We start from the raw sequence: 23404 nt of genomic DNA, 5'->3' as shown, positions 1-23404 counted from the left end.
CCAATGTTACAAGAGACCAATGGAAAAAATTAGAAATAGGTAGTCTCCCCAGACATAGTAGGGCTGATGAAGTATTTCTGAGTTTAACTGTAACAGTACTAAAATCATCCTTTCACATTTTCTTAATTTTAATTATAATCCTAAATTCTTTAATTATTAATTATACTATTTCTTTGGTTGTTAAGCAGCCTCAACGTTGCAGCAAACAGGAAAGTTACTCAAAGACATCAATGAAAAAGCATCCTCACCAAATTACAATTAACATTTTTTTCTTCATGGTGAAGACTTATTAAATGCCCATCTGAAATTAAGCAGTCTCCAAAGCAAGAATGTCTTTAAAATGTAGTGAATGAAAATCATTTAACATTTTGGAGATAATAAACATTTGGGGGATAACAGCACGTATCTATAGTGTTCAGTATAGAGCAGGCACTGTCATAGGTTCTTTTCATATAACAACTCTTTAATGCTCACAAAATCCGATGAGGTCGGTACTACCGTGCCTTCAATTTTACAGATGAGGACACTGAGACACGGACAGATTAAGTAACTCATCCAAGATCAAATAGGGAGGAAATGAGACAGCTGAAATTCAAACCCAGACAGCCTACTCCTAAGTCCACGTTCTTTACTACATCACATTGCCTTTCAGCACTTTTTAAAATATAAAAAAAATTAGTAAATAAAAATTACTATAGGAGCATCTGGGTGGCTCAGTTGGTTAAGTGTCTGACTTTGGCTCAGGTCACGACCTCACAGTCCAGGAGTTTGAGCCCCGCATCGGGCTCTGTGCTGACACGCTCTAAAATGAATAAACGTTAAAAAAATTTTTTTAATTACTGTAATGAAAATACAAGTCATCTATAATCCTTGAGGAATTTTTTTGAATGATAGCATTCTCTGAGGGTCTAATCCCTCTGAGCCAAAACCTGAAACTGTGCTGTCCATGAAATGGCCACTGGCCACACACAGCTAGTGAGAACCTGAAAAGTGGCTAGTCTGAAATGAAATGGGCTGGATGTGTAAAATATGTTTTTTTTTAATTTTTTTCTTAATGTTTATTTATTTTTGAGAGACAGAGCGTGAGCAGGGGAGGGGCAGAGAGAGAGGGAGACACAGAATCCAAAGCAGGCTCCAGGCTCTGAGCTGTCAGCACAGAGCCCAAAGCAGGGCTCAAACCTACCAACCTGTGAGATCATGACCTGAGCTAAAGTCGGACGCTTAACCGACTGAGCCACCCAGACGACCCTGTGTAAAATATGTTCTGAATTTGAGAGGCTTAGTATGAAAAAAGGATGTGAAGATTCTCACAAGCAAGGTTTTGACATATTATTAAGTTTCTTGACACTTTTCTCATCTACAATGTACCCAGCCACTGTCTACATCGCTGATATTATTTACTCTTTTCTCGATGACTCAGTCATCATCAGGAACTTTAACTACCACCTGTGTGTAATCTGTAATCTGTAATTGTGTTATCTTTGGTGTTGACTGAGGTCAGGCTGCCCACCCTCAGACCACAACCTCAGGTTGTGCTCAAAGTGTGTCTATAGTTTCCAGCAGTCTGTCTGCCCGCAGCTGCACCCCTCTAGCAACCTCAGATACAGTGTCTGAAGACTGAGGAGCCAGGTAAATCAGAGGTGTGCGATGCGTAAGAGGAAAAATGAGGTAAGGCCTGAGGAGGGTCTCCCACACGCTGGCTTCAGTGCTAGATTCTTCGACGACTATTTTGACCGCTCAGAGGCCCTCCTCTGCTTCAACTACTTAACAGACTCCTCCCACAGACTCCAGACACGTAGTACCAACTTTATTTTTCTTTAATGTGTTTATTTTTGAGACAGAGCGTGACCGGGGGAGAGGCAAAGAGAGAGAGAGAGAGAGACACAGAATCCGAAGAAGGCTCCAGGCCCCGAGCCGTCAGCAGAAGCCCGACGCGGGGCTCGAACCCACGAACCGCGAGATCGTGACCTGAGCCGAAGTTGGACACCTAACCGATTGAGCCACCCGGGCGCCCCAGTACGGACTTTAATTTAAATTGGAGCACTTCCCAACTCAGCTTAAAATCCTGCAACAGTAGTTGCAGCTTGAGAAGGTGAGTAAATCCCAGAGAGGGACGGTGGTGCTGGTTGCACAGTGTGAGGGGACTGACGCCACAGGACTGTACGCTTAAACGCGGTTAACTTTCACGTCACCTTCAACGGTTTCATATCTTTCTTAGGATCAAGCTCACACTCTTACGCAGGTCATACACGCTCCTCCGAATCTGATCTGTCCCCACCCTTTAGCCTCCCTGGCTTCAGCCGGCCTCATGCTCCAGGCCATCTCCCTGAGCACAGCACACGGATTCAGATCCCAGTATCCTGTACGTGTTAAACCCGCTACCTAAGAGCCTTTCCCCATCACCTCTGCCCCTCTCCTTCATCCTTGGAGATGCTACTCAAATGTCACCTCCTCACTGAAAATTTCCCTGACATTCCAAGGTTGAGAAGTCTCCACTTGCCACTGTGCTCTGCTCGTACCTCGTACTCTGCCACTCTTCCCATTTTTATCTTTTCGGAAGGGCATTTTTGTTTACTTGGCCGTTCCCCACTGTGGGCTCACGGAGCGCAGGGACTGCCCGGCCTGGCACAGAGCCAGCATATAAGCACTGTGCCCCAAATGCTTGTTGAGGCCATTCAGTAAACAAGTACTTGCTGAATGCCTGTCGGAGGTAGGCAACGTCCCAGGCACTCGGGGATACCGCAGTGGGAAGTGGAAACAAAAGGCTGCTCTCCCGGAGCTTCCGCAAATAAATGCCAGGAGGGCACCAGTACCATGAAGAGAAGCAAAGCACCGTAAGGGGACTGCAAGGGGCATTTCAGACAGGGTGGCCTGGAAGGTGCCATCTAAGTAGAGACCAGCAAGGAGGGGGCAACTTCTCAGCTCACTGATGGAACACTGAGTGAAATGAATCCTATTCTGGTTCTAAACTGTGGTCCGGAAAACAGAAGGTACTGGAAAGAGAATGTCAACTTTAACTTCCAAGAAAAGCAAACCATTCATCCCCCCTCTGTTCTATCAACTTGATAGATTTTGCCACTACTATTTGTTCTCTCGGCGCGCAGGACACAGGCCGTCCACCTCAGTGCGAGGAAGTGCACCGAGGATCCTTTTCGGAGTCCCGTCCGCCATGAAGCCTCACGGCTGCTAGAGAAATCTGAAGAACGTTTACTGAGTACTTGTTCTGTATATTAACAGAATGCTCTAAGCAGCTGACAGTCCTCACAACAGCGTTTTGAGATCTACTGTAATTAAACTCCTTTTAAAGAAGACAATAAGGCACGAAGAGGTTAACTAATCTGTCTGAGGTCATGGACTGGGAAGTGGCAAATACGGAATCTGAAACCCTGGCCCTACAGTCTGAGCCGATAACCACTACACTATACTGTTTCACACCTATTTTCTATCACAAAATACTTTGTTCCTACGGTTAGGTGTCCTCCTTGCTAATCCTAAAAGTTTTACTTCCTCTTTCTTCACATTTTGACCAACCTCATTTCTCATTTCTAGTTCTACCACAAAAATCTCCGCCTATCCGTTGATCATTTGTGAGGTTAACTACGAGTTACTGCTTCTACTTTCAAGGTTGCCATCAGAAACATAAACGTGCCACAGAGGAAAAGCAGAGCACAAACGATCGACGTGAAGTCACGGACTGCACTGCTCCAGCAAGCAGGCACGCGAGGTCTTCTGGGCGCCGAGAGCACGCGGGTGGGCAGCCGGGCCAGCTCCTGCCCACGAGGCTCAGCCTGGTCTCGCGGGGCCCAGGGTGGGGCTCACTTACAAGCACGAGGGACGGTGTGTGGCATGCCACAGACACCCGGGCAGCGATCTAGAGTGCCCAAACCACAACATTAAAAACCACTTAACATAGGGCCGATGATTTTTCTCTTTATTTTACCCTAGGATTTCAGCATAACCCCTTTCTGGATAGAGCAGGCATCTGAAGCTCAATCCGACCAAAATGGAACTCACTGGTCCCCGTAAGCCCTTAAAACAGACCCCTTCTCAAGTGGTCTCTATCTTAAAGGAAAGACGAGCCTGGCTGCTGACGCAATAAACCTGTTATCCTCAGCTCCAGGCACCGGACTTCCTTCCTCTCTCTCTCAAGCACACACACGCTTACACGTGGGTACAGACACTCACATCTCTGCTCACGTGCCATCACACTCACACTTCCACACTCGTACACACCCCCCACCACCTCTTTTACCCACCGACCAGATCTCTCTCGTCTTCGGGTCAAGCCTGCCTCGCACCAATCGGTCCCCTTACTGCTTCTCCTGCTTCTGTTCACTCTCCCTCACTCCACAGTCTATTCTCTCCGGCTTCAGAATTATCCCTCTTTCATACAAATCACCACTGCACGCTTTAAAAATGCTCGCTGGTTTCTGACCACCCACAGGATCAAGTGTGAATCCCATCACATCACACACACGCACACACCTCTTCGCGATGGGGTCCAAAGCTACTTTCCACATTATGTCTTCTTTCATTCGACAAATTGCCACCGAACACCCACTACGTGGCCGGTCCCTTGGACAGGCACTGGTGGTAAGAGGCAAACAAAAAGAGACAGCATCTGCTCTCGTGAAACTTACAGCATAGGACAAGAACAGACATTAATCAAACAGCCACACAAACGAATGTTTCGACTGCAAGTATGGCGAGTACTACAAAGACGCTTCAGGCAAAGTCTGAATTAGACACGGGTGATGGTCATACAACCTTATGAAGACGCTAAAAACCACTGAACTGAACATGTTAAAAGATGAATTTATGGTATATGAATTATAGCTTAAAAAAAAAAAGATGCACCAGGCTGCTTATACTGGTAGATGTGGCCAAGGCAAAGATGGTAAAAGCTTCCCAGAGGAAATGAAACTTATCACAAATAACTACCATGTACGGAGCATTTACTACACAGCAGGCTCCTTTCACCATAATAATCACCCTGACCCTCCTAATCACCCTATAAATTTACAATTACTATCCTCAGTTTAAGAACTGAGGGGTCAAGTAACTTCACCCAAAGTCGGAGAGCCAAATGGTGATGCCAGAATCCACACTCAAGCTGACTGACACCAGGACCCACACTCCTACGGCTACACCTAGGTCATGCCGGCTACTCAGAACTTACAACACAAAAAATAAACCACTGTTTCATTTCTTCCAATAGAAATGTCTCATCATATCTTTGGTCTTTAAAATAGCTTATGTGAATAACCTGTAAGGTCCTACAAGATCCTAAACTCTCCCACCACCATCACCTTTCTGATTTCATCTCCCCCACTTTCCCTTTCACGCACTCTGCTTGAGCCACACAGGGTTCCTTTTGTTTCTCCACTATGCCGGGCATGGTCCTACCACAGGGCCTCTGCATCTGCTTCAGCCATGACGATTACAATCATAACATATGTTATAGATCATGATTCTACCAAAACTTCAGTTAACATTTCCTGTAGATATACTAACAATACTACTAACAGGATCCTATATGAATTATACACTAATATTTCAAATGTCATTTATTAATTTTATTTTTTTAATTAAAAAAACCTTTTCTTCTTTAAATTTATTCATTTTGAGAGAGACAGAGAGACCGAGTGAGAGAGAGAATCCCAAGCAGGCTCCACACTGCCAGCACGGAGCCTGATGCAGGGCTAAACTCATGAAATGTGAGACCATGACCTAAACCAAAGTCAGACACTTAACCGACTGAGCCATCCAGGCACCCCTAATTTTTTTTTAATGTTTATTTTTGAGAGAGAGACAGAGTGTGAGCAGGAGAGGGGCAGAGAGAGAGGGAGACACAGAATCTGAAGCAGGCTCCAGGCTCCACACTGCCGGCACAGAGCCCAATGTGGGCTTCAAACCCATGCACCATGAGACCATGACCTGAGCTGAAGTGTAACGCTTAACCGACTGAGCCACCCAGGTGCTCCGCTCCGCTCCGTTTATTAATTTTAAAACAACCTCATTCTCACGGTCTTTTATTGCTCTACATATCACCAGGCAAAGATTTTTATTTTACAAAATCCAGTAACAGTAGCTTTTGCTTATTAGTATGAACAACAACCATGCAGTTATATTTGCAGTGAAATAAAGCAATTAGGCCAAGAAAGTGTCACAACAGAACTTGATTATTACCACCACTTCTAAGTTCATCCCTAGAACCACCGTTTGTGAAATAACTATGGCAACAAAACTTCTGGGCACCAAAATACCACCAAACTTTTGCTGAAGATTATTGTCCATCTGTGCAAACACACACAAAAACACATGCTGACAACCAGTTATATAACTTCAATACAATAACATGATAATCTAAGTTCCTATTATGCTAGAAATCCTAAGTAACTCTTAAGCATATATACTGGCATAGTATGTTTAAGTAGGATGCTGAGAAAGGAAAATGACATTTACATTTAAAAGAGTTGTCCCGGGGTGCCTGGATGGTTCAGTCAGTTGAGCGTCCAACTTTGGCTCAGGTCATGATCTCACAGCTTGTGGGTTTGAGCCCCGCATCAGGCTCTGTGCTGACAGCTTGGAGCCTGGAGCCTGCTTCGGGTTCTGTGTCTCCCTCACTCTCTGCCCCTCCCCCACTTATACTCTGTCTCTGTCTCAAAATAAACATAATAAAAAAAATTTTTTAAGAGTTGCCCCAAAACTCAAGATGATGAAAATTATCATGTTTTATCAAAAAGATTCACCTTGGGGCGCCTGGGTGGCTCAGTCGGTTAAGCGGCCGACTTCGGCTCGGGTCATGATCTCGCGGTCCGTGAGTTCGAGCCCCCCGTCGGGCTCTGTGCTGACAGCTCAGAGCCTGGAGCTTGTTTCAGATTCTGTGTCTCCCTCTCTCTCTGACCCTCCCCTGTTCATGCTCTGTCTCTCTCTGTCTCAAAAATAAATAAAACATTAAAAAAAAAAATAAAAAAAAAAAAAGATTCACCTTGTTGGGGCACCTGGGTGGCTCAGTTAAGCACTGGACTCTTGATTTTGACTCAGGTCATGATCTCACAGTTGTGAGATCCAGCCCTGAGTCAGGCTCTGCACAGATAGGGTCTCTCTGCCCCTCCCCCCACTCACACATGCGTGTGCACGCGCTCTCTCTCCCTCTCTCTCAAATAAACAAACTTAAAAAAAAAAAAACAACTCAGGGGCGCCTGGGTGACTTGGTTAAGCATCTAACTTCAGCTCAGGTCATGATCTCGCAGTTCTGGGTTCGAGCCCCACGTCGGGCTCTGAGCTGACAGCTCAGGGCCTGAAGCCTGCTTCAGATTCTGTGTCTCCCTCTCTCTCTGTCCCTCCCCTGCTTGTGCTCTCTCTCTCTCTCAAAAATAAATAAAACATTAAAAAAAATTTTTTTTAAAAGATTCACCTTGTCAACACCAAAAACCCAAATAATCGAATTTAAAAAATAGACAGCAGACATGAACATTTTTCCAAAGACATCCAGATAGCTAACAGATATACATGAAAAGATGCTCTCCATCACTTATCACAGGGAAATGCAAATCAAAACCACAATGAACTATCACCTCACACTTATCAGAACAGCTAAAACCAAAAACACAAGAAACAAATGCTGGGGACTATGTTAAGAAAAACGAACCCTTGAACGCTGTTGGTGAGAGTGCAGGCTGGTGCAGTCACTGTGGAAAACAGTATGGAGTTTCATAGAACTACCATATGATCCAGTAATTCTACTACTATTTATCCAAAGAATACGAAAACACTAATCTGAAAAGATATATGCACCTCTATGTTTACAGCAGCATTATTTACGACAGCCAAATTAAGGAAGCAATCCATGTCAATCAATAGATGAATGGATAAAAGAAGAAGGAGCGCACGCACACACACGCGCACACACACACGCATGCGCGCGCACACACACACACACACACACACACACACACTGGAATATCACTCAGCCAGAAAAAAAATGAAATCTTGCCATTTGCAATGACAGGATGGAGCTAGTGAGTACAATGTTAAGTGAAATAAGTCAGTCAGAGAAAGACCAATACCATCCGATTTCACTCATATGGGAATTTAACAGACAAAACAAAGGAACAAAGAAAAAAGGCAAACCAAAAAACAAAGAAAAAAGAAAAAAACAAAGAAAAAAGGCAAACGAAAAAACAGACTCTTAACTACAGAGAACAAACTGATGGTTCCCAGAGGGGAGGTGGGTCGGGGGATGGGGAAACAGGTGAAGGAGATTAAGAGCACACTTGTAATGAGCACTGAATAACGTACAGAAGTGTTGAATCACTATACTGCACACATGAAACTAATATAATACTGTGTTAGCTACACTGGAAATTAAAAAAAAAAAAAAAGATGATTCACCATGGGACTCTTTTAAATATTAAGCTCTGCTTGAGCTGAGCATAAGGGGAAAACATTTAGCCAAACTCGATTCACTAGCACCCACAGCGAAATGCCTTGACTACAGCAAACTTCCCTAAGTGACGGGCACAAAGGATAGGAGCAAAGGCTTTGAGTCAGCTTGTTTGTTTTCAAACCTCGTTTTACCACTTAGGAGCTGGAGCACCTAGCCAAGTTTCTTTACCTCGTGAGCCTCAGTTCTCCATAAAAACAAAGACACCACCACAAAACCTATGACACAGAGCCTAAATGCATAATGACAACTACCATTCACCCGAGCACTCACTATTACCAACTCGCTATTACCAACTCACTATTACCCAATCGAGCTCTAGGAAGGTCAAGAGCTGCAACTTTATGGCTGCACTTCACACTGTTGCCTTTAAAGAGCTCTCGGCGTAGACGGTTCTTAAGTTCAATAAAACTGCAAGACAAGCTTTTATATACACACCTTTGTATGACTGAGACTTAGCTTTTCTTTTTATGAATCTGTGGGCAATCTAAAGGCTGGAGTTATTTTAAATGGCAATATTATGTCTGTAATATTTGTTTTAAAGAAGCCAGAGTTTTAAAAAATCTTCTCTAGTCTTCAGTGCTTTGTTTGCTAAATTAGGATACAATTCAAGCCTATCAAGTGACTAAATTATTAGTTAACAGTAATAGTAAACACCTACTGAGCTCTTATCTGCTCTATCATACAAAGATACTTGGGCCGTGAACAAGTTTACTATTAGGGCTGTCAAAACAAGTGTCAGGTTGCCTCAACCTTTGATGTAGCCTGATTACTGACTTTCATGAAAGTATCTGCTATGTATTAACTACTGGACCAACCATAAACAGTTGGAAATCACCCAAGACCAACTCATCTGACAGATGAGAAACTGAGTTCCAAAGAAATTAAGTCCAAAAGTTACACAGGTACTAAAAAGTGTGGACTAGAACCTAAATCTCTCTTCTTCCAGTGTGTTTTATCAATTACACGACAGCTGATGGCTTCAAGAAAGAAAAGACCAGGGTGCCTGGGTGGCTCGGTCGGTTAAGTGTCCGACTTCAGCTCAGGTCATTATCTGGAAGTTCGTGAGTTCCAGCCCCGCGTCAGGCTCTATGCTGACAGCTAGGAGCCTGGAGCCTGGAGCCTGCTTAGGATTCTGTGTTCCCCTCCTTCTCTGCCCCTCCTCCTCTCGTGCTCTCTCTCCTCTCTCAAAAATAAATAAACATTAAAAAAATTTAAAAAAGAAAGACCTATTCTAGTACCTCAAATTTTTTTTTTCAGTGTAGTTAGGAAGTATCTGAAATAAGTGAATGTTTGTTTAATGAAAGTTAAATGTTAAACACAAATTAATTTAACCCATAGCCTATACAATTAATATGTTGAAAGGGCTCCTAGGACAGAAAGGAGTGGAATCAGCTAGTCATACTATGCAGTGCCTACTGGAGGTAAGGAGTCTCACCGCTAACATTACCAAAACACCAGAGTGCTTCCCTTATGAATAAAACACTTTAGAACCACAGAACTTCCTTTACTCACATCAACGTTCCTTTGGAAAAGAAAAAAGTATCCTTAGCGCCATTCCCCAGATCTATTTCACCTTTGCACAAGAAGTTTTACCAGCTGCAAAATGCTCCCTCTCTTCTGAAAAGAAAGATGCCGACCAATGAGCAAGGCAGTTTTCATTCTTTTCATGCTCTGAGCCAGGCTATCTTTATTAACATTCTTATTTCTATCAAAGTTATTTAGGCATAGCCTAAATGCTTCCAGGTCCAGATCTTAGGCACAAGCCAATGAGTAATCTTTAAAGCACAGCCCATTTTCTTCTTAGGAAAACAGTTTCATTTTTATGTTATTATTTTATTTATTTTAAAGATCTCTGGAATGGGAGACCCAAGCTGAGTCCTTTTTCTCACTTATTATTAATTTTATCTTATTTTTTTATTTGAAAGAGAGAGAACATGTGCCCAAATAGGGGAGAAGGGCAGAGGGAGAAAGAGAATCCCAAGCAGGCTCCACACTCAGCACGGCGTCTGATACGGGGCTCGATCCCATGACCTGAGCCAAAATCAAGGGACAGATGCTCAACTGACTGAGCCACCCAAGTGCCCTGGGAAAACATTTTTAAAATGTCATCCACTGGGGTGCCTGGGTGGCTCAGTCGGTTAAGCATCCGACTTTGGCTCAGGTCACGATCTCGCGGTTCGTGAGTTCAAGCCCCGCGTCAGGCTCTGTGCTGATGGCTCAGAGCCTGGAGCCTGTTTCAGATTCTGTGTCTCCCTCTCTCTGACCCTCCCCCGTTCATGCTCTGTCTTTCTCAGTGTCAAAAATAAATAAACGTTAAAAATTTTAAAAAATAATAATAATAATTAATTAAAATGTCATCCACTGACAAAAAGGTGAATGACAACAGACACTAGAACACAGTACTATTTTAATAAGGGAAAATTCCAAAATAGAACTTTGTTTAAAAGTAAATAGTCTTGGAACTTTGCGTAACAGGCAAATTGAAGACTTCTTCAAAGGCTTTATTGTGTCAGATGAGAACATGGCCAGATACCCTCCCATTCATTCCCAACAGCTGAGAGACTGGGTGCTGCAGTAAACCATCTGATCAATTAAAAGTTACCACAGACACCACACACTAACTGCCAATTCTCAAATAACTAAAAGAAGTATACTCTAAACCTGTGTTGCCCAATATGGTAGCCACTGACGACACGTAGCTACCGAGCACCTGAGATGTGTTACTCTGAACCGGTGTGAGCTATAAACGTAAAAGTTCACTAGAGTCGCATAGGATTCACACCAGATTTCAATGACTTAGTTAAAAAAAAGCAAAATATTACATTAGTAAATTTTTCATATTGATTACATGCTACAATGCTTTTGATATACTGCATTAACAAAAGACATTACTCAAATACCACCTTTTTAATGTAGTTCCTAGAAAATCACATTTGTGTGGCTCCCATTACATTCCTATTAGAAAGTACTGCTCCGAGAGGGAGGCAAACCATAAGAGACTCAACTCTATGGAGAACAAGCTGAGGGTTGCTGCAGGGGAGGGGCGGGGGGTGGGAGCTGGGCTAAGTGGGTGATGGGTGTTAAGGGGGGCACTTGTGATGAGCACTGGGTGTTATGTGTAAACGATGAATCACTAAATTCTGTTCCTGAAACCAATATTACACTATATGTTAACTAGAATTTAAATAAAAATTTAAGACAAAAAAAAAGAACAATATGAACTAGAAAAGAAAGCATGTACTGCTGCATACAAAGGACGCAAAATATGAGCCAATCTTCCTTTGATGATTCCTCATGATGACGAACACCAAATACACAGTAAAGTAAGAAAAATCATTTACATCTTGGATCCATAAAGATAGGACCAAGTAAGAGTGGCAAGTCCTTAAAACCTGTGTTAAATTTACAACCAGCCCCAACTGTGTTAACAGACGAAGGGCTCAATCCTACAAGTAGTATTTTTAGGGATCAAGAAGGAAATACAGACCTAGAGGCCACAAAGGAGAGACTAAGAAAAATACCATGTTTCTAGAAGGCATTTCAAAACAAAAGCAGTGTGTTTGAAATAGCTAACAGACCTGTTTTTTTTTTTAAGTAGTATTTGATTAGTTTGAGTATCATGAAATTTCCCAATTGCCAGCTAAGCACACTTCTTAAAAAAGAAACATGATAAGGAAGAGACTAGAAACCCTAACCCTGTGGAACGGAGGTAAATGTGAGTATATCCTCTGGAAAATGTAAGCCAGGTCCTTAACAGGGTACGTGTAAACATTACACAGTGACGAAACCAATCAAAATTGCACAGATACCCTTCAATATTACTGCAGTATCTAATACAATCAACTCTCACGTGATTCAACGAAAACTGCTTTCAAAACTCCCGAACACCGTAACGCCTTCCCCGAATCCAGCCAGCGAGAATTAGGGAAGCACAGCCTCCAGATGCCTTATCTTTCCGAGGTTACAGTTAGAGCCACGCCGACAACAATAAGGACTCGCACGGCATTGTCTGACCAGCACTTTTGGACATGCCACCCTTTTTGATCCTCAGACAGCGGCACGTCTTTATTCCTGCCGGAGACGGGATTCCAGGCTGGAGACCTTGACTTGTTCAAGGTCACACAGCTAAAAAGTAGCAGAACCGGGACCCAACTCGCGACCTTCGGATCCTCACCCAATTCTCCTTCCATTACAAGACAATCATTCATTTTCAACCAAACGTCTAGAAACCCCACAAGCCCTGATGCCAAAGAAGGACCTCGGGATCAACGAGGTCAAAGCTTAAGACTCTGCAAACATGTGCTGGAATCAGCTCAAAAAGGGGAGAAGAGATTATCAAGAGACAGGAAATGACTTGAGAGATCAGGGGGGGAAAAATTCTAATCCAAATGTCCTTGAGCGCAGCGGCGCAAAAGAGCAGCATCCAGGCTGAAAATGCAGAGAAACGGTACTTTCCTTCAGAAATGTGATTTCCAACGTAGAAATTGTAGGTCACGACAATGATTCTGCTGTTGCTTTACTACAATTGTGTTCCTGAATTTTACCCAAAATAAAGGCACTCAGAAAACCAGTACATCCAACCGGGTGCCACCAGTCCTACATTTTTTTCCTAAGTCACGGCATTTATGTCACAAAAAAATCCAGATCAGAACAATTGTAATTCAGCACCCGCTGCTCTTTAGACTACAGGTAAAGGAAATGGCAAATGTAGCGTCCTCTTTCTAGCAGAACGCATCCCTGAGGACAGGACAAAGGCGGCACCGCCACCGGTGAACCTCGTTCAACCCCCTGAACACAGTGACAGCAAGGCCAGTCGAAGCAGAACGTACAAACGAGCAGGACGCGGTACAGGGGAATTCCTAAGATGGCTCTCCAAATCCATTCCCCACGTAAATTCCTAAATGCAACACGATTTCAGAATCGGGGCAGGGCTGGGGACAAATACGGGGTTCCAAGCGTGGGAACGCCACACGGAGGTGTACACGGCGCCGACTGCGAACGCCACCCCAGAAAATTTCAGGCCGGGGGGGGGGTCACACGGGCGCCGCGAGACCCCGAAACCGAGCGGGCGCCAAACGGCAGCCCCCCCTCCGCCCCCCGGCCCGTCTGACCACCCGCCAGAACGGATGAAAAAACGACTGGCTCCAATTTCATCTCCCGCTTCCCCCTCCCGGGCAGCCCCCGGCTCGGGAGGGTCCGCAGGAAGGGCCGGGCCGCGGCCGAGGGGGCGCCGGCCCGGGGGAGCGGGGGATGGGGGGGGAGACCCCGCGGCGATCCTCGCCCGGACCCCGACCCCGGCCCTAGCCCTTCCCCGCCCGGCCCGCGCTGACAGCCCGGCGCCGCCCCCACCTGCCCGCCCGGGGGGCGCCGGGGCCGGGCGCGCCCGCCAGGCCACTTCCTTCCCCGCCCGCCCGGCCTCGCGCGGGCCCCGGGGGCGGGGAGCCGCGGGAGGAAGGAGGCTTGGCCGGCCGCCCACGGAGGAAGCCGCCGCCGCCGCCCGCACCCACCGGCATCATCGCGGCGCGGGTCCGCGGCGCCCTCGGCCGCCTGACAGGACGCTCGGCGCCGCGCCGCGCCCGCCGCTCCGGCCGCTCTCACAGGCCGCGCACCCGCCGCCGCGATCTCGGGCCCTCAGCGGCGAGGCGGCGGCTGCGGCGGGCTGCGGAGCCTGACCGGCCCTGTCGCGGCCGCGGGCGCGCTGCGTCGCTGTCCCGGGACCGGCCGCCGCCGCCTCCGCCCGACCGCCTCGAGCCGCCGGCCCTCGGGCTCTCTCCTCAGCCCCCGCAGGCCCCGCCCCCAGCGCGTCGCCCCACACGGGGCCAGCCGCCCGCTCCGATTGGCCCGGCGGGGCCAGGGGCGGGTTCGGGGGGGGCGGGGCTCCCCGGCCCCGCCCTCCCAAACCCGCTCTCGCGGCGGCCAGGTGCGAGCGCGCCCGTGCGCGTCCGCGCTCCCGCGGGCGGGCGCGCTGCAGACGCCTAGCCGCTGCCCCGCCCCGTGTGGCGGCCTGTGGGCTCGGGGCCGCGCGTGACCGGGAGCGCAGGCTCCCCGAGACCTCTGGAATGGGAAAACCGAGGCCGGAAGAGGGCAGGGCCGGGGAGGGGCCTCCCCGCGGCGAGTCACACCAAGGCCGGGACTCGAACCTTGGGCCCCCGGCGACCGCCGAGGGGCGGGGCGCATCCTGCGGCGACGGCGCGCGCCAGCGTCTGACCGCGGCCTGACCCCGGGTTCCCGGCGCCGCGGTGGTGGTGGTGGTGGGGGTGCTGCAGCTGGGGGCCCGGCCGGAGGGGCGTGGTGCGCCCCAAACCACCCACGTGACCCGGCCCCGCACGGATGGGGAGGGACCCGGGAACCCGCCCCGCGCCGCGGCCCCTGGGCACCTGATCCGCCGTCCGCCACCGCGTCTTCTGCAGCTGGCGGCGCCCTGCTGCAGCCGGCCTTCCTGCGCCGCACCCGCTCTCCAGCCGCGGCCTAGAGAGCCTGGGCCCACCTGGGCCAACATCCCTGCGGCTCGGACCACCCTGGTTAGAGTCCAGGCCCCATCTCTAGGGGCCCGCTCTCTTCTTACAGCCTTGTCTCCCGTGGCACCTCCCGCTGTGGCCCGAGCGCCTGAATGACGGACACCAGGGCCATGTGTCCAGAGCCCCTCGCAGGGCACGGAACAGAGTGTAATAAAGGCCGTCGAAAGGGCAGGCATCCGTTCGTTTGAACCCTGAGAGCCCATTGTGTCTGATGTCCTCGCAGGCGGCGCTGACACTTCATACGCGCCCTGAACATGGAGGTCTGTTTACGGCCCCAAACACCAAAGGCCATAAACCACCTTGGGTAGGGCCCAGCGTCTTGGAGACGACAGCAGGGGGTCAGGGTCCATCTGTAGCCTGTCTTGTCCACTGAGAGGCTCAGGGCCGGGGTGTGGGTCTGGGGGACAACGAGGGTGGAGGCCAGGGAGTGAGCAGCGTCCTCTTCACGGGAAGCCACCCCTGTTCTTCAGAGGCCACAGGGGTTAGTGTTTAAGAGTGCAGACTTTCCAGTTGGACAAACACTGCCTCTGCCACACCCTCACTGTATGATCCTAGCCAAGCTACATCTTCCGTATCTCAATTTGCCCATCTCTATAATGGGAGATTACAGAAATAATAGTGGCTGCCTCATGGGATTTGGAGAGGTTCAGACGTGACGTATACAAAGTTCCCGGCACAGTTTGTGGTACATGGTAGGTGCTCCGTAAATAGTTTCCTGTAGTAATGCTGTCATTAGCAAGCAGGCTTAGTGTGCCTACGTCCCTGGGAGCGGAGTCACCCAGGACGTTTCAAACGTATGCACACGGGCAGCACTGGCTCGTGTCACATCTCTTCTGGGAGCAGGGTTCAGAGAGAAGAGGAAGCTGTGGGTGATGGGAGGAAGGAAGTCAGAGACCCTGGGTCTCATTCCAGCTCTGCCTCTCACTCCCTGTGTGGCCAAGGCAACACACGCCCCTTCTCTGGGTCTCTGTGTCTCTGTGCGTAACCAGAGAGGAGTTAGATGCTGTGATTTCTGGTGGCCTTCCTGCTCTGACATGCTGATGTTCCTTACCCATGTGGGTGGGTGCTGGCCCACTAAGCCAAGCAAAGGACAGGCTTTGCCGGGGCACTGCAGAGTTGGGACACCTGCCTTGAGGTGGTCAAAATGAGCCCACTCTTCTGAAAAGGAAAGCCTAGCCACCGGACCCTTGGGTACAGATAGCTGCAGCTGCCCTGCCCTCACACCAAGGCCCCGTCTGTCCTCCAGGCAGACGTGTATCTGAAGCCAGGCTGGTTAGTGCCCCCCGCCGCGACAGGCTCCTTAGCTGGTTCTCCTCCCCACCCTGCTGCGGCCGCCATGCATCAGGCCCTACCACTTGCCATCCAGCCCAAGTGTGTTTATAATTGGCCTCCCTGCTCTAACCTCCTCCAAGCCCAAATCATCCCACACACAGACAGAACTAGGTCACATATACACACGCCCGCCCTGCAAAGGTCTCCTGTGTCTGCTCATCACCCAGACTAAAGTTCACAAAAGGTTCTTCAGGAACCACTGCTGATGGTGAGATATAGACTTTAGTATATCGTAAGAAGTGCAGGGGGCGCCCGGGTGGCTCAGTCGGTTGAGTGTCTGACTCTTGATTCCAGCCTAAGTCATGATCTCGTGGTTGTGAGATCCAACCCTGCATCAGACTCCCAGAGGGTGGAGCCTGCTTGGGACTCTCTCTCTCCCTCTCTGCCCCTCCCCCACTTATGAGTGTTCAGCTCACATGCATTCTCTCTCTCTCAAAATAAGTAAATGAACATTAAAAAAAAACAAAACAATAATGGGGCACCTGGTTGGCTCATCAGTGAGGCATCCAACTTCAGCTCATGATCTCACGGTTCATGAGTTCAAGCCCCGCATCGGGTGAGCTCAAGCCCTGCTTTGGGCTCTGTCAGGGCAGAGCCTGCATGGGATTCTCTCTCTCTACCCCCCTCCCTCTCTCTCTCATCCTCTCTGTCCCTCACTCCCTCGCACCATCTCTCAAAAATAAAAAAGTTAAACATTTAAAAAAATAAAATAAAAGCTATGCAGATCGTTCAGAGATACATACTAGCATATGTAAGAGGTCCAGAATTTGTTTGAAAACAAGCAAAAGGGGGACAGCAAGACAGGGAGGGGTGGTGAGGCATACACAGCAAATTCTTTTTTTTTTTTTTTTCAATGTTTATTTATTTTTGGGACAGAGAGAGACAGAGCATGAACGGGGGAGGGGCAGAGAGAGAGGGAGACACAGAATCGGAAACAGGCTCCAGGCTCTGAGCCATCAGCCCAGAGCCCGACGCGGGGCTCGAACCCACGGACCGCGAGATCGTGACCTGGCTGAAGTCGGACGCTTAACCGACTGCGCCACCCAGGCGCCCCGAGCAAATTCTTGATAAGTGATGAATATGGGATGAATATGGGTGGTGGGTACAGGGGGTGCGTTGTATTTTTCTCTCCACTTTGTATGTCTGAAATGTTACATATCAAAAATGATTAAATGCTCTTCAAAGAAAACACAAAGGCCTTTCAGGAAGAAAATCAGCGTAGATTCATATTTGCACAAAGGATTCCTGAAAGATGCACAGAACATTAATAAACTAGTGGCTGTGGGTGGGAACGGTCGCTTCACAATGGACAGAAATCTGAGTGAGACTTTTCACTATTACTTTTGAAAAATGAACTTTATTTTTCAAACCATTTTAGATTGACAGAAAAACTCCAAGGAAAAATAAAGAGTTCTCACAGGCTCCCTCCCATCCCAGTTTCCCCTATTATTAACATCTTACGTGAGCACGGCACGTTAAACTGGTGAACCTATGTCGATACACGAGCATTAACTAGAGGCCATACCTTACTCAGATTTCCTTAGTGTCGCCCAAGGTCCTCCATTCCAGGACCCCATCTAAGACACCACATCACATTTAAGATATCATGTCTCCTTATGCTCCTGTGGGCTGTGACAGTTTTCCAGTTCCCTTGGATTTTTATGACCTTGAAAGTGTTGAGGAGTATAGGTTGGGTGGGTTTTTTGAATATTATTTTTATTTTATTTTCTTAAGTAGGCTCCACACCCAACATGGGGCTCAAACTCATGACCCCAAGATCAAGAGTCACACACTCCACTGACTGAGCCAGCCAACACCCCCGGGGTTAGGTGTTTTGTAGAACGTTCCTCACTTGAGATTTACCTGATGTTTTCCTTATAATCAGACTGAGGTTCTGGGATTTTTTTGGAGGAAGACCACACAGGTGAAGTACCATTTTCATCAGATCCTACCAAGGGCACAAACTATCAATATGACGTATCACTGTTGATGTTGCCCTTGATCCTCTGGTCATTATTACTTTTTATATTTGCTTTCTGAACCAGATGAAATATTACAATTTAAAATTAAAATATAAAAAGCTTAAGACCTATATTCATTTGCTAGGGCTACCAAAACAAAAGATCACAGAACAGGGGGCTTAAACAACGGAAACTGACCGTCCTGGGGGCTGAAAGTCCCAGAAGAAGGTGTGTGCAGGGCTGGGTCTTCCGAGGTCTTCTGAGGTCTTGATCCTTGGCTTACAGATGGCCATTCCCTTGCTGGGAATGTTCTCATTGTACGTGCAGCCCTGGTGGCTTTCCCCCTGTGTAAGGACACCCGTCATATTGGATGAGGGCCCACCCATATAACCTCTCTTTAACCTTGATTCCCTCTTTAAAGACCCTATCTCCAAATAGTCACATCTGGAGGTTATAGAAGGGTTAGGACTTCAACATATGAATCCTGGGGGGCAGGGGCACAATTCAGTCCATAACAAGATGCCCTCAGAGCATAGCCACAATCTACTTTTCCAACTTAATCTCCCATGTCCCTAGCATTCCACAGCTAGAACTTTTTTTTTTTTTTAAGTTTATTTATTTTGAGAGAGAGAGAGCACATGCATGCATGCACACATGGGGAAGAGGCGGGGGCGGGGGGAGAGAGAGAGAGAGACAGAGAGAGAGAGAGAATCCCAAGCAGGCTCCACACTGTCAGCCCTGAGCCCAATGGAGGGCTCAGACTCACCAACCGTGAAATCATGACCTGAGCCAAAGTTGGATGCTTAACCGACTGAGCCACCGAGGCGCCCCTCCACGTCTAGATCTTATACACCAGCTGTCCCAAACCCTAGCCTTCCCTCCTCCAAGTCCTTGTTCATCCACCTTCCTGTGCCCACAAAAGCACTGTCAATTTCCTCAAGAAGTGGTACCTGTTCTTGTCACAATTCAAATCCTTCCTCTTCTTCAAGGTTTCCCCAGATCCCCCCAGGAGAACTCCTTCTCCCAAACTGCTCAGTCCTGGGTCACCTGTCACAACGTGCCACCTTAGAGCTGGCGACATACCTGTTCAGCCCAGGGGTCAGTTCCCTCAGGCAACAAGTGTCGCCTGGGTTTCCCCTGGGTGCCCAGCACTGGTCCAGGCTGTGGTGACAGAACCTTGAGCAAGACAGACATGGTCCCTATACTCAGGGAGCTTATATTCTGGTCAGGGGAGAAGCTGATAAACAAGAACACGAAATAACTTCCAACACTGGTTAAGTGTATTAAAAAAAAAAAAAAAAAACAATAAAGCCAGATAATGTGACAGAGGTCGCTGCTTTTTCCAGAAGAAGGCGACATTTGAGTTGGGAGCAAAATACCGAGGAGGTAGCCTGGCAGGACTCCCAGGGAGACTGTGTGTAGGAAGAGAAAAAGCAGGTGAGAAGGGAATGAACTGACAGCAACTCTGGGGGCAGCACTGGGGGCTCAAGGGAGGAGCCGGGGGGAGAGCGAAGGGAGGTAAGATCAAGTCTGGGTTTGGGAGCCATGAGGAGCCTGGATTTTATATTGGCACTTTTCCAGGGGACGAGAGGGGCCTGGTTTCTGCTTTCCAAGGCCCGGTGGGCACCACGGGGAGGATGGCAGGAGTGGAGAAGGGAAGCCCCTTAGGAGGACTAAGGAAGGAGGCGGATGTGGAGAAGGGGACTCCCTTCCGTTGTGCCTGAAGGGGGGTCCTTAGGAGAGACAGAAAGAAAGGCCCTGGGATGGCCCCCGAGGCTTCCAACCAGTGCTGGGGAGCTGGTGTGGATCAGCCCGCCTGGTGCCCACAGAGCCCGCTGCAGGCCTGGGGAGCTGGCACTGGTAGGTCCAGGGCTGTGTCCCGTTTTGCCATGCTGTCCCCGGGGAGGGCCACCCTCCCTCTTCACTTCAGGACCCCCTCCCTCTGCCCAGCCCCCCCCCCCCCACCCCACCTTGCCATCTACTCAGCACTCCAGCCAGACATTGGGCGTGACCTAGGCCTCTCCCCCTCTCTGCCAGCCAACCCTGTTTCCCACTGCACCCTAACCTGAGCCACCCCGCTGATCGAGCCCCCCTAAGGCCAGAAGGGTGTTTCCAAAGTGTAAATCACACGTGGCCACTTCCCCAGTGGCTCCCCACAGCCCTCAGGGTTCCCCACACCCAGCAAAGGGTAATTAACCGCCCCCCCCAGGGGCTCAGAGCTCCTGCTCCCCAGCCCGTCCACCTTCCCGTGCCAGACACTCCCCCCACCTCCACCCATCCCCAGGCCAACTCCTACCCCAGCCACTCCGCCCTAGAGGTGGCCAGCGTGCCCCCAGCCCCCTGCCCCACAGTGTGGAGGTGGGGACAGTGGGGAGGGGGCTCCACTCTCACAGTTCCCGGGAGAACCCTTGTTAGCTGTGAATCGGTCGTGGTTCCGTTCGCTCATGTGGCGCATGAAAAGGGTATTTTTGTCGTCAAGGTTACAAAAGACCACCGCCAGCGATCTGTGTGTTTTTCGTGCTTCGCTGGGCTGTCGGGGGTGTGTGCCCTCCGCGTGTGGCCCCCCACCCCGCCGGCACAGGGCAGAGCGGGCGCCACTCTGCGGGTGGCGCGTGGCCCGTCGCGCGCACCGAGGGAAATGCGCCCGGCCGCCGGGCACCGCGCCCGGCCGCTACCACGCGCGGGGCCTCAGGCGGGGTCTGGGGAGCGGAGCCCACTCCGCCGCCGCCGGGGCCGAACGGCCGGGTCACTCACTGCCTTGGGGTGCGGCCTGCTGGTGGCGGGACACAGCAAATGCTCAGCACACGGTAGCTTCCACTCACCCTGCGGTGGACCCCGTGAGGCAGGTGCTCTCTGAAGCCCAGAGAGGTTTCGCCACTTGCCCAGGGCCACGGAGCGGGGACCTAAGGCGGCTGGGACTGCAACAGCTCCCGCCGGTGCCGGAGCGCCTGCCGCAGCGCCCGGGGCGCCGCAGGCTCCGCCCCTCCCCGCCGCGCCGCAGTCTCCGCCCCTCCCCGCCGCGCCGCACCTCCGCTCCTCCCCGCCGCAGGCTCCGCCCCCAAGTGGGCGGGGCGCTCCCAGAGAGCCCGGCTTCCCCGCGGTTCCGCCAGGTGCTTGCACGCGCGCGCACACTCACGTACGCACGCATGCATGCACACGCTCACAAGCCCTTCGTCCTGGTCTGAGGCCTCAGCCGCATTCTCCCCTCCACCTGGGATTCACCTCGGGCCTCCGTGGGCAAGAGAGAGGTCTGGGCTGGGCTGGGACGCTCGTTGACTCGCTCCTTGATTCATTGGTTTCTGATCTTTATTGTGTCCCCCCTCAGTGCTAGAATTGAGGCTACGAGGTCGCACTCCCTGCCCGCAGGGAACTTGTTAGAGGTCTGGCCATAAACGCAGTTTAGCCGCAGGTCTTTTGTTCTTCCCCAAGCATCCTACCCTAGCCATGCCCTTCCGTCACTCCGTTGCAATGTTTTTTTCCGAACATCTTTCCACTGGCTGCATCACCTCCCGCCGAGCCGCTCAGGGTCTCCTCAACAGCCCCCCTCCCCGTGCTCTCCTACATTTCAGGTGCTTCCAGTTTCCACCATTATTCATGATGCTGTCGCATCAGTCAGGGTCCCATGGGAAAACAGATGGCTTCCGCAAATTAGGGAAATTCCAGGAGGGTTATTTACAAAGGGAGGTTGCTTACGGAAGTGGGGGGAGTAAGGGAGCCGCAGGGAGAGTGCAGGGCTCCAGGGCCAGCTCGGGGAGACCGTTACCATCCCCAGGGCTGCAGGGTGGAAGAGGAGGTCACCAGCAAAAGAGAGGCACCAAGGGGAGGCCTGACCTTGAGAGCAACTGATACAGCCTGTCCAAGGCCCCCCACCGGGAGGAGCTGGGATCTGTCCCCTGATCTCCTATCAGGGCACTTTACTGGGCAAACCCACTGGATTTGGAGGGACGGTGGGTGCAGTTCATGGAGGTGAGCTTCCCCAGGCAGAGAGGCCAAGATTGAAACCCAGTTTTTACTTTATTTTTTATTTATTTTTTTTTTTTAATTTTTTTCAACGTTTATTTATTTTTGGGACAGAGAGAGACAGAGCATGAACGGGGGAGGGGCAGAGAGAGAGGGAGACACAGAATCGGAAACAGGCTCCAGGCTCCGAGCCATCAGCCCAGAGCCTGACGCGGGGCTCGAACTCACGGACCGCGAGATCGTGACCTGGCTGAAGTCGGACGCTTAACCGACTGCGCCACCCAGGCGCCCCCCAGTTTTTACTTTAAATCCTGTATTCTGCACGCACTTTGCATTGCTTTATGAGCTTAGAATCCACTTTGCAATAAAGAAGGTAAGAAAATATGCTTTCACATTGTACCTACGAGCTTGGACTGTGGAACTAGACCACCTGCAACTTAGTTCCGGCTGTGTAACTTTGGCCAAGTTATACAACTTTTCTGTGCCTCCCTTGTGCTCATCTGTAAAATGGGGATAATAATAGGGTCTCCCACAAGGATGCTTGCCTGGATTACATGAAATGATCCATGTGGCACACGGGGAATGCCCCACAGGCATTTGCTGATACCCTGTACTGGGTGAGCCGTTGCTGCCAGGCAAGGAGGGTCCCTGATCCCCGGACAAGCCAACGTCCTCCTCGCTGATCTGCAACCTTAGGCGCCCAGGCGTGCCAGCCTGAGCTCGAAATGCCCACAGCCGAAAGATCAGCTGCGTAGCCATGCTGCTACTCTCTCACTCGCCCACCTCAGCCTCCTCCACACAGACACGAACACGAGCTAGAACAGGGTGATCTGTCCTTTTTGCCAGCCCCAAAGACGGCAGCTGGCAGTGGGCTAGGCTCTCTTGGCATGTGGAGACCATGTGACTGACTAGTGTGATTTGTAGTGGGGTGCCCAAGATGGTCATGGACAAGTTCAGGAAGCTCCTGCACGTGAACAAGGACGACACCGGACATGCCTCCCTGTGACCCGGACGGGAAATTGCCCACCTGTTAGCCTGCCTGGCTGAGCAAGGAGGGAGGTTCAGCTGAATGAGGTGTAAAGAACACGTCAAGGCCACGCAGGACCCTTGCTGGAGAATAATACTGCTCTTGAAAGATGGGTCTGGCTGGGCCATGAGGGGAGTGAGCGTGCACACACACA

At 49.9% G+C, this 23404-nt stretch overlaps 1 protein-coding gene across 4 annotated transcripts in view; it reads right to left on the bottom strand.

Moving 5' to 3' along the window:
- Window positions 1-21246, bottom strand: part of PPP1R13B (protein phosphatase 1 regulatory subunit 13B) — a 102710-nt gene extending 81464 nt beyond the window's left edge. For 2 of the 4 annotated variants that reach the window (XM_086708687.1, XM_086708689.1), the window contains exon 1: window positions 13960-14236. In XM_086708687.1, coding sequence (XP_086564813.1) covers window positions 13960-13968 — 9 coding nt within the window. In that variant the 5' untranslated portion in view covers window positions 13969-14236. Of the gene's footprint in view, window positions 1-13959; window positions 14238-21085 lie in introns of those variants that run through there. The other 2 variants (XM_086708688.1, XM_086708690.1) reach the window with 2 other exon arrangements.
- Between the last annotated feature and the right edge of the window lie 2158 nt (window positions 21247-23404).

The sequence above is a fragment of the Puma concolor genome, chromosome B3, assembly GCF_028749965.1.
Source record: "Puma concolor isolate L17-30 chromosome B3, mPumCon1.1.hap2, whole genome shotgun sequence".
Taxonomy (NCBI): domain Eukaryota; kingdom Metazoa; phylum Chordata; class Mammalia; order Carnivora; family Felidae; genus Puma; species Puma concolor.
Note: the sequence above shows the minus strand (reverse complement) of the source record. Positions and strands in the feature narration are given on the sequence as shown.